Source organism: Pristis pectinata, chromosome 44 (genome assembly GCF_009764475.1).
Source record: "Pristis pectinata isolate sPriPec2 chromosome 44, sPriPec2.1.pri, whole genome shotgun sequence".
Taxonomy (NCBI): domain Eukaryota; kingdom Metazoa; phylum Chordata; class Chondrichthyes; order Rhinopristiformes; family Pristidae; genus Pristis; species Pristis pectinata.
The window spans coordinates 15,242-31,421 of record NC_067447.1 but is presented as its reverse complement, the minus strand read 5'-3'; the positions used below and the strand labels follow the sequence as shown (position 1 = coordinate 31,421).

Genomic DNA, 16,180 nt, shown 5'->3' with positions numbered 1-16,180 from the left:
GAGTTCAAAACTAGAGGGCACAGATATAAGATAATAGGGGAGAGATTTAAGAGACCTGAAAGGGAACTTCTTTACACGGAGCACAGTGAGTACCTGGAATGAGCTGCCAGAGGAAGTGCTCAAGGCGGGTACAATTACAACATTTAAGAGGCATTGGATGGGGTAGGTCATAGAATAATACAGCATGGATGCGTTGGGCTGAAGGGCCTGTTTCCGTGCTATATTATTTTATGACTAATAAATAAGATGTTTGGTGTTTGAAACGTTAGTTACGTACCTGGGGTTCAGTATTCTAATTATGTTTGAAAATTCCCCCTCACTGAAACCTGTCGGTGGAAGTCAAAGAACAACTCAAGATGCTGGAGATCTGGAATAAAATCAGAAATGTTTTGAAGCCATTCTGAAAGAGGGTCTTGGATCTGAAACATAAACTTTGTTCCTCTCTCCTCAGATGTTCTTTACCTGCTGAGTGTGTCTTGGATTTTTAGTTTGATGGTTGTGGGCCTGAACTCGATGAAGTTCAGAAGGATGGCGGAGGGGGCATCTTATTTAAAGTTACGGATTACTGAAAAGCCTGGATAGAGTAGATGTGCAGAGGATGTTTCCATTAGTGGGAGAGTCTAGGATATGAGGGCAAAATCTCAAAATATAGAACATAGAACATTGGAGCATTGTACAGGCCTTTCAGCCCACTTTGTTGTGCCGACATATTATCCTGCTCTAAGATCGATCTGACCCTTCCCTCCCTCACTCCCTCCCTCCCACATAGCCCTCCATTTTTCTGTCATTCACGTGGCTGTCAATTATGTTTGAAAATTCCCCCTCACTGAAACCTGTCGGTAGGGGGTTCAATACTCTGATCCAAAACTGCAGAAGGAACAGCAAAATGTCTGCATGGTGAGTGACCTGGAGAGAAATTGCAGGTGGTGACTTTCCATGCACCTCATGCCATTGTCATCTCTGTAGTGTTGTATCAAAACATTTCTTTCATACTCCACATCCCTGTAGTATTGACCAATGTTATATGAACCTTCCTAATTACTTGTTGAACACGCATGCCAGCTTTGTCTTTCAGTCACAGTGATCCTGGGTGACTTTACACTGCAACATTATACTCTCACAGCATGTGGAGACTTTTTCTTTTCCAAAGCCGATAACCTCACATTTTCCCACAGTATGTTCCAACTGTCCATGTCTTGACTTCTCACTGAACTTGTCTGTTATCCCTTGCAGGTTCTTTGTGTCCTCCTCAGAAAACATTAAACCATATTTCTTTCTGATGTCAGCAAATCTATCCACAGTACTTTCAGTCCCTGCATACAGATGATGAACATAGATTGTAAGCATCTGAGGTCAAGCATTGATCTCAGATAGTTACTGTCAGGTAACCCAAACGTCACCTGTTTATTCGATTGATTGATGGGCTGCCAGTCAAGTGGGCTGCCTTGTCCTTGGCATATGTTGCAATTGGGAGCTGCACCCAAGTGGAATTCCTCACATCAGGTTCCTGGCTTTTGTCCTGGTGGACGATGGGAAAGGTTTGTTGCATTTGGAGGTGAATTCTTCACTGCAGGATGCCCATCACTCGACCTGTTGTCTTGCAATATCAATATGTCTGCTTTAGTTTCTCTTCAATGCTGACCCCTGGATGTTGATGGTGGACAGCTTTTTGATGGCAGTGCCATTGACTGTTGGTGGTTTGTCCCTTCTTGGAGGTGGTCATCATCTGACACTTGTGTGAATGTTGCTCACAGATACCTGTGCCTAAATGTTACCTTGGTATGGGCTCAGTGTTGAGGAATCCCGTCGCTTCTCCCTCGTACCTCTCTGCCACTGTGCTGCCACTGCTGAGAGAAAATCCACAGCATTAAAAAAAGCGCTGATAAAATTCAGCAGGTCAAGGAGCATCTGTGGAGGCAAAGGGTGTAAGTTGACGAGTTAGGTCATGGCCCTGCATCCGGACTGAGAGGGAAGAGGAAGGTTTACCAGCACAGAGCAGTATGAGGGAGTGGGCTGGAGGCTGGTAGGTGATGGGTGGAGCCCAGTGGGGAGGGGATGATGGGGAGATGGAACCAGGCAGGGGAGGTAATGAAAAGGGAAATTGACATTTCCAGTTTCAGGTCTCCCACACCCGGTGTTCTCTTCCCGCTCTCACTCACCTGTTCACCCCGCTTTCTTCTACCTTTGTTCACCTTTCCCACCCCATCCCCCCCCCCTACCTGGTACCACCTGCCCATTCCCTGCCCATCCGGTTCCACCAATGATCTTCCCGCCTCTGCCCCACAGCACCACTGCTTTATATCAGCGATATTTCTTCGTCCCTTTGTGCTGTTTTGAAAAAACAACAGAATTTTGACCTGAAATATTGAATTGCACCTTTCGCCACCGCAGATTGAGTGCTTGACTCACTGACTTCTTTGGGGAATCGGTTTATGTTAGAGGGCAACCGTGCTGGAACTAATTAGGACAATTTGGATCTTTGTTTTAAAATATATCGACAGCAACTATAATGTTAGATGGACCAAGGAGGAAACTTCATGGATTTCACCTCTGAATTCATTGTGTGATTTTTAATTATCCCCCAATGAACTTTGGGAGCAGACTGGTTCTTCCACCGTTTCTCCTTCCACAGGTGCAGCCCGATGTACCGAGTTTCCAGCCGCCTCTTTTTAGTTTTATATTAAGTGAATTTTGCTGCTGCTGCATTGCAGGAAACGTGTCAGCGAATGGAGCGTGGCACGATCCCACTCAGCAATAGGAAAATGATCAAATAGCTCAGTTCAGCTGCTGCAGGCAGAGTGAGGTGTATCTGTGCCCTCCGATGACCAGTACCGCCTGGTTTCCCAGCCTGAACCCTGGCCCAGGTCCTTAGGTTCTAGTTGCTGGAAATGGCAGGAACCCCGCAGCAAAATGCGGCCAGGAGAAAGTCACGGCGGAGTCTGTATATCCCTTATAATCCAGAGGAGGTACCTCGGAGAATATGGAACTGGCAGTGTACGGGCTTCAGTCCAGGTCTGTAATTCTACAGCTGGGACTAGATGTTCCTGCTTTCGCAATGGAGCAGAAGTCTCAGGCGGTTGGACATTGGGTGGAGGAAAATCACTGACTACACCACCCTGTGACAGACACGGGGAACGTGTGACGTTGTTGAGGTGGGTGAGTGGCAGGTCAGACTGCGTCCCAGGAAGGATGGGCCCCGTGTTATCAGACAGTTTCTGACCCAGAGAGGGTGGGCCCCAGGAAACAGGCTGCCTGGGCTGATAAGCTGTTGCGCAAACATTTCTTGGTCTTGGATGTTTGGGGCTGGCATTTCTTTGGAAGCTATTACTGCAGCTCTGGGGAGAGAGTGAATTCCCATCCGACCCTTCACTTTGAGAGGTCTTGAAGCGCATGAAGGTGGGAAACCCCCATGGCCTGACCAAGTGCACTGCTGGACCTTATGGGAGGCCAGGGAGAAATCGTGGAGGCCCTTGTAGACATTTGCTTCGTCGTTAGCCACTGGCGAATTTCCAGAAGACTGGAGGCTGGCTAATGTTGTTCCATTGTTCAAGAAATGTAGCAAGGAAAGGCCAGGGAACTCCGGGCCAGTGAGCCTGACTTCAGTTGTAGAGAAATTTCTGGAGGGAATTTTGAGCTATAGTATCTACCATCACAAGGATCGTCAAGGCCTGATCAGGAATAGTCAGCATGGTTTTGTGCGTGGGAAGTGGTGTCCGACGAACCTTTTGGAGTTTTTCGAACGGGTAACTGAGGGGATAAATGAAGATAGGGTGATGGATGTTGTATACATGGACTTCAGTAAGGCCTTTGACAAGGTCCGGGGTGGCAGGCTGATCTGGCATGTTATGTTGCATGGGGTTCAGGGGGAGCGAGCGAGGTGGATTCAGAATTGGGTCGATGGTGGGAAGCAGAGGGTGATGGTTGAAGGTGGATTCTCCGATTGCAGGCCTGTGATGTGGGGTGCCTCGGGTTAGCGTTGGGATCACTTGTTCATTATGCATGTAATTGATTTGGATCTGAATGAACATAGCACGATAAGCAAGTTTGTTGATGATACTAAATTGGAGGTCGTTGATAGTGAAGCAGATTACAATGAATTTCAGAGATCTTGGTCAGAAAGGGAGACGAGCTGAAAAATAGCAAATGGATTTCAACTTGGATTCGTGTGAGGTGATGCATTTTGGATAGTCAGGCTAGGGTAGGACATGTACAATGAATGGTCAGAGTCTTTTCCCCAGCATTGTGGAGTTCAAAACTAGAGGGCACAGATACAAGGAAAGGGAAGAGGTTTAAGAGACCTGAAAGGTAACTTGTTTACACGGAGCACAGTGAATACCTGGAATGAGCTGCCAGAGGAAGTGGTCGAGGCGGGTACAATTACAACATTTAAGAGGCATTTGCCGGGGTTGGGTCATAGAATAATACAGCATGGATGCGTTGGGCTGAAGGGCCTGTTTCCATGCTGTCTTCTATGAGTAATAATTGAGCTGTTTGGTGGTTGCAGCATTAGTTTCCAGTTGTGTTTGAAAATTCCCCCTGACTGAAACCTGTCGGTGGAAGTCAAAGAACAACTCAAGATGCTGGAGATCTGAAATAAAATCAGAAATTGTTTGAAGCCATTCTGACAGAGGGTCTTGGACCTGAAACATTAACTTTGTTCCTCTCTCCTCACATGTTCTTTACCTGCTGAGTGTGTCTTGGATTTTTAGTTCTTTTTGATTACATTTACCTTGGAATGGTTTGTGTCCTTGGAAATGGACATGTAGAAGTACTCATTTCGTGATAGTTAATTGGTCAGTAAAGAAACCACAACTTTTTCCACGAAATTATCCTGCCGCCAAGTTGTATGTTATTCCTGGAAATGTGCTCATTATAACTTTTGCTTACAAGGTTCACCAGAATCATGCCAGGAATGAAAGGCTTAACATGTGAGGAGCGTTTGATGGCTGTGGGCCTGAACTCGATGGAGTTCAGAGGGATGGTGGAGGGGGGTGGGATCTTATTTATACCTACCGAATAATGAAAAGCCTGGATAGGGTGGACGTGGAGAGGATGTTTCCATTGCTGGGAGAGTCTAGGATCTGAGGGCACAGCCGCAGAACATAGAACATAGAACGTTACAGTGCAGTACAGGCCCTTCGGCCCACAATGTTGTGCCGACATTTTATCCTGCTCTAAGATCTATCTCACCCTTCCCTCCCACAGCCCTCCATTTTTCTGTCATTCATGTGGCTATCTAAGAGTCTCTTAAATGTCCCTAATGTATCTGCCTCCATCACCTCTTCCAGCAGTGTGTTTCACGCACCCACAACTGTCTGTAGGGTGGGGGAGAAAAATTTGCCTCTGACAAATTTTTCCCTTTGTGCTGATATGTTTTGACCTGAAATATTGAATTGCGCCTTTTGCCTCAGCAGATGCTTCTTGACTGACTGAGTTCTTTGTGGAATTGTTTCTTTTGTTACAGGACAACAGTGCAGGAGTTTATTAGGCCAATTTAGTTCTTTGTTTTAAAAATATTTTGCCAGCAATTTTAATTTTAGATGGACCAAGAAGGAAACTTCATGGGTTCACCACTGTATTCATTGTATGTTTTTTTTTAAATATCCCCCAATGAACATTGGGAGCAGACGAGTCATTTCCAGCAATGTTTCTTGATCTTAGATCTGCTTCTGTAGATATCGCACTGCTGGATGTTCTTTGAAGCTGGAACGACAAGATGATTTATTGAATGCACTGAGGGGCAGGGTAAATGCAACCACTGGAATTTTAGTTTTACATTTGCAAAATGGCGGAATATTCAGTGTTCATCTTTGTCACAGTGAAACTCGGAACATGTGATGTTGAGGTTGTTATTTCCGTTTTCAGTTATTTTTGGTGAGCCATTTCCTGCATTACCAGGGTAACAGCCCGCCAGAGCTGCAGGAATGTGGCACATTTTATCGCTCTCTGCTCACTGTTCCTCCGCGGAGAGATAGTGGCCCCAGGAACAGGTGCAACAGAATGATGGTGGGAGGAACGGATGCTTTGAGCTTTTCCTGTCTGGAGTGCATGGTGCCTGCGTTGGGTTCAAGTGAGAACTAATGAATGGGTGGGAGTGGCATTTACGCAAATCTGTTGATTATCTCAGGATGACCCAAACATTTTGCAATTAATATTTGTGGAGGAAAGTTTAAAAGAAAAAGTCGTTGCAGGACATCGAAAATAAAGAGAAAATGCTGGAAAAACTCAGGTCAGACAGCATCTGGGACAGTCCCAGTTCTGATACTGGGTCTCCCTCCATTTCTCTTTCCACAGTTACAGCCCGATCTACTGTGTTTCCAGGGTTTTCCATTTTTAATTTTATATTAAATGCATTTGTTCCTGTTACACTGCAGAGAATGTGGCAGCCGATTGTGCTGGGCAAGATCCCACTCAACAATAAGATAATGATCAAATGTGCTCAGTTTAGCTGCTGGAGAAGAGTTGAAATGTATCTGCACCCTCTGCTGACCCAGAGCTGATTTTCCAGCCTGACCCCTGGACCAGTTGGAGAACCATTAGGTTACAGTTCTGCTGGGGCGTGGTTTGGTGGAGTTAGTTTGTGAACGAGGAATGGTGGGGACACTGCAGCAGCTTGCCGGCAGCAAAGATTCCTGCAGAATTCGTGACTGGGTTATATTCCTGGGATGGAGACTTCGGGCTTCGATCTGGGTCAGTGGTTCTGCACTGGGACTGGATGTTCCTCCTGCCACAATGAAGCAGAAGTCTTGGGGGTTGGACATTGGTTGTGGGGAAGTCACTGACTACACCGCACGGTGTGAGACTTGCGGAAGATGTGTCGGTGCGCACCAGGTCAGAATGTGTGTCCAGGGATGATGGGCCCCAGGGATCAGGCTACCCGAGTTTATGAGCTGTTGAGCGAACATTTGTGTTCTGGGCTCAGATGTTTGGTCTGGCGTTCCTTTGGAAGCTGTCAGTGCTACTCTGGGGAGAGAATGAATTACTATTCTATCCCTCACAGGGTGAGACTGTGAATAGATGAGCAGTACCGCATTTGCTACATGAGGAATGGACCTGTGGTTCAGTATTCGAACCGTGTTTGGCAACTCCCCCTCACTGTCACCTGTGAGCCTGTGGAAATCAAAGAAAATGCGACGAGATCCGCAATGAAAACAGGAATTGTTTGAAGTTATTCTGACAAACGGTCTCAGACCTGAAACATTAACTTTGTTCCACTCTGCACAGCTGATATTTACCTGCTGAGGGTTTCCAGCATTTCCAGCATTGTTTTATTATTACATTCACCTGCGAATGGTTAAAGTCTCCTGGGAAATGGACCTGTGCACCGGCGTTCATATTGTGGTGGTTAATGGGGCAGGAACGAAGCCACAGCTTTTCCCATAAAATTATCCTGCCACCAAATCTCATGTTGTTCCTGGAAATGTGCTCATCAGTTGTTGCTTACAAGGTTCACAAGAATGATGCAGACGTTATATATGAGGAGATTTTGATGGCTCTGGGCCTGTACTCGATAGAGTTCAGAAGGATTGGGGGAGGGATTTTGGTTAAATCTTCTGAATACTGAGAAACCTGGATTGAGTGGACGTGGAGGAGATGCTCCCATCGGTGGGAGAGCCTGGCATCTGAGGGCACAGCCTCAGAATAAAGGAGCTTCCTTTTAAAACTGAGCTGAGGGGAATTGATTCAGTCGAGGGGTGGTTAATCTGTGGAATTTGTTGCCACAGAGGGCAGTGGATGCATCATTGGTTTTATTTACGGCAGAAATTGATAGGTTCTTGCCTGCCGAGGTGCTTAATGGTTACGTGGCCAAGACAGGACAATGGGGTTGGGAAAAAAATCAGCCATGATTGAATGGCGGACCAGACTCAATGGGCTGAATGGCCTAATTCTGCTCCTATGTCTTCTGCTCTCATTCTGAAATTAATGCTGACTCCTTCATATCCCATGTCGAGGGTTGTGAAGTGAGAGGGACAATTGTATGTTAGTTCACTGAGATCATTATATTTGTATTCAACATTTAAACTTCAGTGAGTTTTGTTCTTAGGAACACTGACCATAAATGTTTAGTTCTCCTTTGATTTACTAACCTGCTTCATTATCTGTTCTGTGAAAATTAGACCTGCGGTGAGAGACTGATTGGAACAAATCTCACAGCTGGAAGTGAACAGCAACTGAAGACTCGGGAACAGCAACAAGTGACCCGGCCCCAGGACTGAGAGGAACAACTGGAGCGAACCCTTCTGATCCAGGGTTTCATGAATTCAGTTGGGAGAAAGCTTGGTGAGTCTCATTTACTCAGACACTGGTGCGTTGAACATTACAGATCTGTACACACGAAGGCAGGAGATGGTTGGCGTGAGACTGAATGTGCCCATAAGTGCCAAGTTACGCCTTTGGCAGACCCCATTTCAGTCACTCCAGGTGTGATAGCAGCCCAAGTCTTTAAAATGCTCACATTCCCTCCAAAAGTATTTGGCACACTGGCCTTCATCAGTCAGGGCACTGAGTACAAGAATTGGACATCATGTTGCAGTTGGACAAGTCGTCGGTGAGGCCGCACTGGGAATGCTGTGTACAGCTTTGGTCAGGAGAAGCGTGGTTCAACTGGAAAGAGTGCAAGCAAGTTTTATGACGATGTTGCCAAGAGTAGGCGGCCTGAGTTATCGGGATAAGATGGCCAGGTTAGGTCTCCATTCCTTGGAACAAAGGAGAATGAGGAGCAAATTTATAGAAGCATTTACAATTATGAGAGGCAGAGATAAGGTGGGTGGTAGCAGTCTGTTCTCCAGGGTAGGGGAGAACAAAACTAGGGAGAAAGAGACTGAAGGTTAGAAGGATAAAGATTTAGAAAGGACCCCAGGGTCAACTTTTTCATGCAGAGTGTAGTGACCGGATGGAACGAGCTGCCAGATGAGGTGTTTGAGGCATCGTTGAAATAGTACTCAGACAGGTACATGCAGTGCGGGGCTTGGCTGGATGTGGGCCCAAGGCGGGAAATTTGGACCAGCTGGGTGGGCACCGTTGTCGTCATGGACTCGTTGGGCTGAAGGGCCAGTATTCGTGCAATGATGCACGATGACTCTTATCAGTGGGATGCGCCAGATATTACTGGACAGACATGGTATGGACAGGTGATGGTAACCCCCGGGGAATGGTTGGTCCCTGAGCCAACTGCTGCTCGGATATTGGGGATGGAGATACTGTCGTATTTTCAAAGTAATCACATTGTGTCTTACTCACTCTGTGCTTGTTGTGTGAACTTCAGAGCATTGGAAGCAGCTGGAGCTTTCCTCCGCCGGGACCAAAGTGTAAACAACAAGCAGATCAACCTTCAGCTGTAATCATAATGGACACAGGTATGCTCACCGAGCTCTTTCTAATTAAACTTCTGTCCTGGCGGTACACACAGAGTTCAAAGTAAGAAATGGACACGAGCGCTAATGGACACCATGCAAAGCTTCTTCTGAGCAACAGAAGCAGAAGGTCCCGGCAGAAGAAGGGGTGGGAGAAACACAGACAGGAATATGACAGCGATTGTCATGGGAGATGTAACAGTCCAGGGAATAGGCAGGGTCCGTTTCACTCTGTGACAGGCCGCGATGTGGAAGACACCTCCCAACAGCTAGTGGGAAGAACAGGTGTCGTTTTCATTTATAAAAGGCAGCGCCAGATGATTGAAGCATTTCCGGGAGTTCAGGGATTGGGTGATATGGGTGCAGTTCAGGTTTTGGAAGGGCAACAGTCAATTTCCCGCTGGCTTTATGGGTTGTTGCGCAGTAGAAATGAACGGAGCTTCCGAGAGTGTGTTTTATGTGGCCGAGTTAGAGAACATTACACTGAGGGGAATAATCCGAAAGCAGGAAACAGTTTATTGTAGATCAGTCGTGTTTCCATTGAATGTGTGGTCTGTTCTAACCTTTTAATGTACTGATGGATGTCTGGGCTGAGGACCAATGGTGAACATGGGTTTATCAAAAGATATATGGTCCTTCGAAGCTGAAATACAGTAGGGCCTTAGAAATATAAAGAAAGCAGCGAACTACTTAAACAGGGAATCAGAGAGGGCAAACGGGGGCCAGGAAATGTCCTTGGAGAGAATGCCACGGCATTTTCCACATATTAAAACAGGATGGTAACTGGAGAGAGTGTAGAACCGCTCACTGACAAAGGAGGCAATTTGTTCCTGGAGCCAGAGGAAGTAGACGAGGTATGAAATGAATACTTCACGTTGGTATTCGCCAAGGAGAAGAATATGGAGGATACTGAGATCGGGAAGGGTATTCTGATATTCCAGGGTACGTGTTGGGGTTCTTGAAGAACGGTGTGGAGATGTTCACAGGGCCTGATGTGATCTATCCCAGGTTATTGTGAGAGGCAAGAGAGGAGATTGCTGGCACCCTGACAGAAAGCTTTACATCCTCTCTCGCCACAGCCGAGGTCCCAGAGGATTGGAGAATAGCCAGTGCTGTTCCGCAGATTGAGAAGGGCAATGGAGACAACCAAGGAAATTATGTGCCGGTGAGCCTCATATCAGTGGTAGGGACATTATTGGAGAGAAATCTTAGGGATAGGTTCTACTTGCATCTGTAGAAGTATAGGCATACTTGAGACAGTCGGCAGAGGTTCCTGAGGGGAGGGTCATGTCTTGGAACCTTGACCGAGTTTTTGGAGGAGGATTGAGGAGGGTAGAGCGGTGAGTGTTGTTTACGTGGACGTTAGTAAAGTTTTCGACAAGGTCCCTTGTGGTAGGAAGAATCCGAAAGAGTAAGGCACACCGGCTCCACGGAGATTTGGTTGATTAAATTCAAAATTTACTTTTCCGTACATAGTGATGTCCTTCTGACTGGATGCCTGTTACACGTGGTGCTTCAAGAGGAACAGTGTTTCGACCTCTGATATGTGAAATATATAAATGATTTGGATGAGCCCCCAGGTGGGCAGATTCACAAATTTACAGACGTTACAGTAATGGCGGAGCTGTGGAAAATGGGGACGGTGGTCAAAGGATTAAGCAGAATATTCTGCAGTGAGAAATAAGGGCAGAGAGTTGACAGGTGGAGATTAATCCCGGCAAATGTGAGGAGTTGCCCTTTGGAAGGTCAAATGTAAGAGTAAAGTAGACAGTAAATGGCAGGACCCTGAGGAGTTTTCATGCGCAGAGTGACCGTGGGGTGCAAGGGTGCAGGACCATGGCTCCCTGAAAGTGACAAGACGGAGATAAGGTGGGAAAGGAGGCGCCTGACACACTTTCCTTCATTGGTTGAGGCGTTGAGGACAAAAGTCGGGAAGTCATGCTGTGGCTGTATGAATCTATGGTTCGGCCACGACTGAAGCATAGCGTGCAGTGCTGGTCGTGTCATTGCAGGAATGATGTGGAGTCTTTGGAGAGGGCGCATAAGTAGTTTACTGGATCAGAGAGCATTAGAAAAAGCTGTGGTTGGACAAGCTTGGATTGCTTTCTTTGGAACGCTGGAGGCAGAGTGGAGACCTCATCGAAGTGCATAAAATTATGAGAGGCATACGTGAGGGGTATAGACAGAGGCTTGTTCCCAAGCTGGAAATGTCAAATACGAGAGGGCTGAGGTTTAAGGTGAAAGGGGAGCATTTTCACGAAGATTTATGATGCATTATTTTTCACCGAGAGTGATCGGTGCCTGGAACGCGCTGCCAGGGAGAGGCATTCAGACACATGCGCAGGAAGGGAATGAAGGGATATTGACCAGGTGCATGCAGATGGGGTTGGTTTCAATTAAATTCAAGAAGTATCAGGAATAAGAGTGATTGAACTGAGAGCTTGGATAAACATATGGGACTATGATATTGTGGCTCTTACAGAGATTTGACTGTCACCAGGGCAGGAATGGATATTGAATATTACTGGATTTCCGTGTTTTAAAAGGGATAGGGATGGGGGTAGCGTCACTGATCAGGGACACCATTACAGCTGCAGAAGGGTGGATAATGTAGAAGGATCCTCTATCTGGAGTCATTATGGGTGGAAGTTAGGAACACGAAAGGAGCAGTTACTCTACGGCGCGTATTCTATAGGCCTCCCGGTAGCAGCAGGGATACTGAGGAGCAGGTCGGGAGACAGACTTTGGAAGGGTGCAAGAATAACAGGGTTGTTATCATGGGAGACTTGAACTCCCCAAATATTGATTGGCACCTGCTTAGTACCGAAGGTTTAGACGGCGCGGAGTTTGTGAAGTGTGTACAGGACGGATTCCTGTCACAGTGTGTTGACAAGTCGACTAGAGGGAATGCCATATTAGATCCAGTATTAGGTAATGAACAGGGTCAGGTGACAGATCTCTCGGTGGGTGAGCATTTGGGGGACAGTGACCAGCGCTCCCTAACCTTTGGCATTGTCATGGACAAGGATAGGAGCAAAGGGACGGGAAGATATCTGATTGGAGGAGGGCAAATTATGAGGCGATAAGGCTAGAACTTGAGGGTGTAAATTGGGATGACACTTTCGAAGGGAAGTGCACTATGGAGATGTGGCCGTTGTTCAGGGATCTCTTGCAGGATGTCAGGGATAAATTTGTCCCTGTGAGGCAGAGAAAGAATGGCAGTGTGAAGGAACTGAGGGTGGCAAGTGAGGTGGAGCAAGCGGTTAGGAGGTAGTAGGCAGCATGCGAAAAGTGCAGGCGGCAAGGATCAGAAAGGGCTCGGGAGGAACATAGGGCAGCAAGGAAGGAACTAAAGAAGGGGATGAGGAGAGCAAGAAGGGGACATGAAAAGGCCTTGGCGAGTAGGGTTAAGGAAAATCCCAAAGCTGCTTTCACGCACGTGAAGAACAGAAGGATGACGGGAGTAAAGGTCGGACCGATCAGAGACAAAAATGGGAGGATGTGCCTGGAAGCTGTGGAAGTGGGTGAGGTCCTCAATGAATACTTCTCTTCAGTATTCACCAAGGAGAGGGGCCTTGATGACGCTTAGGACAGTGTTGGTAATGTTAATGTTCTAGAGCATGTAGATATCGAGAGAGAGGATGTGTTGGATCTGTTAGAAAATATTAAGACAGATACGTTCCTGGGGCCTGACGGCATATTCCCCAGGATGCTCCGTGAGGCGAGGGAGGAGATTGCTGAACCGTTGGCTTGAATCTTTGAGTCCTTGTTTCCCACGGGAATGGTACGGTAGGATTGGAGGATGGCAAATGTTGACCCTTTATTCAATAAAGGTAGTAGGGATAGTCCAGGGAATTACAGACCAGTGAGCCTTACGTCTGTGGCGGACAAGCTGTTGGAAAGGATTCTTAGAGATAGGATCCGTGAGCATTTAGAGAATCGTGGACTGATTAGGGACAGCCAGCATGGATTTGTGAAGATCATGTCTCACAAGCCTGATAGTGTTCTTTGAGGAGGTGACCAGGAAGATTGATGAGGGTAGTGCAGTAGATGTGGTCTACATGGATTTTAGTCAGGCGTTTGACAAGGTCCAACATGGTCGGCTTCTTCAGAAGGTCAGAGGGCATGGGATCCAGGACGCTGAGGCGAGAGGATTCGGAATTGGCTTGCCTGTAGAAAGTAGAGGGTTGTGGTGGAGGGGTTACATTCAGATTGGAGGGCTGTGACTCGTGGTGTCCCAGAAGGGTCTGTTCTGGGACCTCTACTTTTCGTGATATTTATAAATGACTTGGATGAAGGGGTAGAAGGGTGGGTTAGCAACTTTGCAGACGACACAAAGGTCGGAGGTGTTGTGGATAGTGTGGAGGATTGTCGAAGATTGCAGAGGGATATTGATAGGATGCAGAGCTGGGCTGAGAAGTGGCAGATGGAGTTCAATCCAGAAAAGTGTGAGGTGGTACACTTTGGAAGGACAAACTCCAAGGCGGAGTACAAGGTTAATGGCAGGATTCTGGGTAGTGTGGAGGAGCAGAGGGATCTGGGGATTCATATCCACAGATCGCTGAAAGTTGCCTCGCAGGTGGATAGGGTAGTTCATTAAGCTTATGGGGTGTCAGCTTTCATAACTCCGGGGATCGAGTTTTATGAGCCCCGAGGTAATGATGCAGATCCAGAAAATTCTGGTTAGACCACACTTGGAGTACTGTGTCCAGTTCTGGTCGCCTCATTACAGGAAGGATGTGGAAGCGTTGGAAGGGGTGCAGAGGAGATTTACCAGGATGCTGTCTGGTTTGGAGAGTATAAATTATGAGGAGAGACTAAGGGAGTTAAGGATTTACTATTTGGAGCGAAGGAGGATAAGGGGAGACATGATAGAGGTGTACAAAATATTAAGAGGAATAGATCGAGTGTACGGCCAGCGCCTCTTCCCCAGGGCACCAATGCTCAATACAGGAGGGTATGGCTTTAAAGTAATGGGTGGGAGGTTCAAGGGAGATATCAGAGGGAGGTTTTTCACCCAGAGAGTGGTTGGGGCATGGATACGCTGCCTGGGGCGGTGTTGGAGGCAGGTACATTGGTCAAATTCAAGAGATTGTTAGATAAGCACTTGGAAGAATTTAAAATAGGGGGATATGTGGGAGGAAGGGGTTAGATAGTCTCAGGCGAGGTTTAAAGGTCGGCACAACGTGGTGGGCCGAAGGGTCTGTATAGTACTGTATTTTGTATGGTTCTATGTATCACGGTCAGTGCACATGTGCTGGGCCGAAGGGTCTGTTCCTGTGATGTACTCTTCTAGGCTCCATTACCGTTCACAGATCTGAACTCCGCAATCTCCGCCTTCTTGTCAAACTGTGAGGATCACCAGCTGTTCCGGTTGACCGGATTCTACCGGGACCGACTGGAGCAGGCGATTGAAGAGGGTGTGGAGGGACTCGGCCTCATGTTAACAGGGGCGGATCACTTCACTGGGCGGGAGTATCACGTAAGTTCCATTTACAGTTTGTAATTCGTACCACGTATAATGTTAACACTGAGATTTGCAGAATGAGTGTAATTAAAAATATTCTCAACAGGCGCAGTTAACACAGCATTAAGAAGAGACCGCTTTTCATGGTCTTGTGTTCCTGGAACACATTTGCCAATTGCCACGCAGACTGAATGGTCGTAAAGAACCACAAACTGCACCTAACCGGAACATTCCCCATGCGACGGCTGACAGTCCCGCTCCGAGCTCTTTCCTCTGTGTTACTACCGGTTGGCCTCGGACTCCCTCACGTGCGCAGAAGTCCGGAAATTGTCAGCTGCTCCTCGCTGCCGGTTCCCCAGTTGTAGTTTGACGCTGAACCCCTCATGGAGCCCAGCAGTGAACTGTGAGCATGCTGCAGTTCACCTGCAGGTACCCTGGAGAATCCCGATGCTGACCCTGTAATATTTAGACCAGGGTCTGTGCCGGTCCGGGTTCATGGTTGGTCGGTACCCGCCCAGTGAGTGACTCCACTCTGTGCTCAGTGCCTCTGGGGATCATGTACCGGATCGTTCCTCCTGCTCGCTGCTTGGCCTCCCTCCGCTCCTCAATACATTCACCATTCTTCATTGCAGAGTGTGACTGAGCTCGCGGAGAAGGGAAACCGAGCGGCCGCTTCCAAACTCCTCCTGGATCTGGTGATGGAGAAGGGCTCCGGGGCCCGAAGGGTGATGTGGGAATCCTTTGTGAAAATACGTCACACGTTGCCGAAGCTGAGCAGAATATTGAAAGAAATACGGGACCGTGGTACGGTGAACAACACACTGTGTCACATTTCAGATGTAAAGGATGCTGGTTGCACAATGTTACACAGAACTGAGATAATGTAAGTTAATCTATTTGAACAGGTGCTGGGCAGTTCGCCTACATGGACAACGAGCGGGGTTTATCTGAAGTGCCCACTCACCTGAAAGGTAAGCGTGACCTGTTACTTTATATCTCTAACCCTGAGAAATCCATCCCAGCAGAATTATCACTTCTTGCTCAGTTTAGTGGTTTTTCTGGCTATAAATTAAATCTTAATAAGAGTGAGCTTCTCTTATTAATTATGCAAGTTCCTATCTGTAGGCAATCGCTATTCAGATTAGTGACTGAGTATTTGACTTATTTGGGTGTTAAAATTACCAAGAAGTATGAGGATTTATAAAAGTTAACTTTCTATCCATCATTGATCATGTTAAACAGTTGCTTACTAAATGGTCCCCATTCTCCCAATCACTGATTGGTTGAATCAATGCTGTTAAGATGACTATTTTACCTAAATTTCTGCATCTACTTCAGGCGATTCCAACCCTTGTCTCCA

The 16,180-nt window shown here is 47.1% G+C and overlaps 1 protein-coding gene across 1 annotated transcript in view; it reads left to right on the top strand.

Annotated features, from left to right (window-relative positions):
- LOC127566648 (uncharacterized) overlaps window positions 1–16,180 on the top strand; it is a 105,267-nt gene that overhangs the window by 82,454 nt on the left and 6,633 nt on the right. Inside the window, exons 27-30 of the mRNA XM_052009164.1 lie at window positions 9,266–9,356; window positions 14,669–14,835; window positions 15,453–15,624; window positions 15,726–15,791. Of these exons, the coding sequence (XP_051865124.1) occupies window positions 9,266–9,356; window positions 14,669–14,835; window positions 15,453–15,624; window positions 15,726–15,791 (496 nt within the window). The remainder of the gene's footprint in view (window positions 1–9,265; window positions 9,357–14,668; window positions 14,836–15,452; window positions 15,625–15,725; window positions 15,792–16,180) is intronic.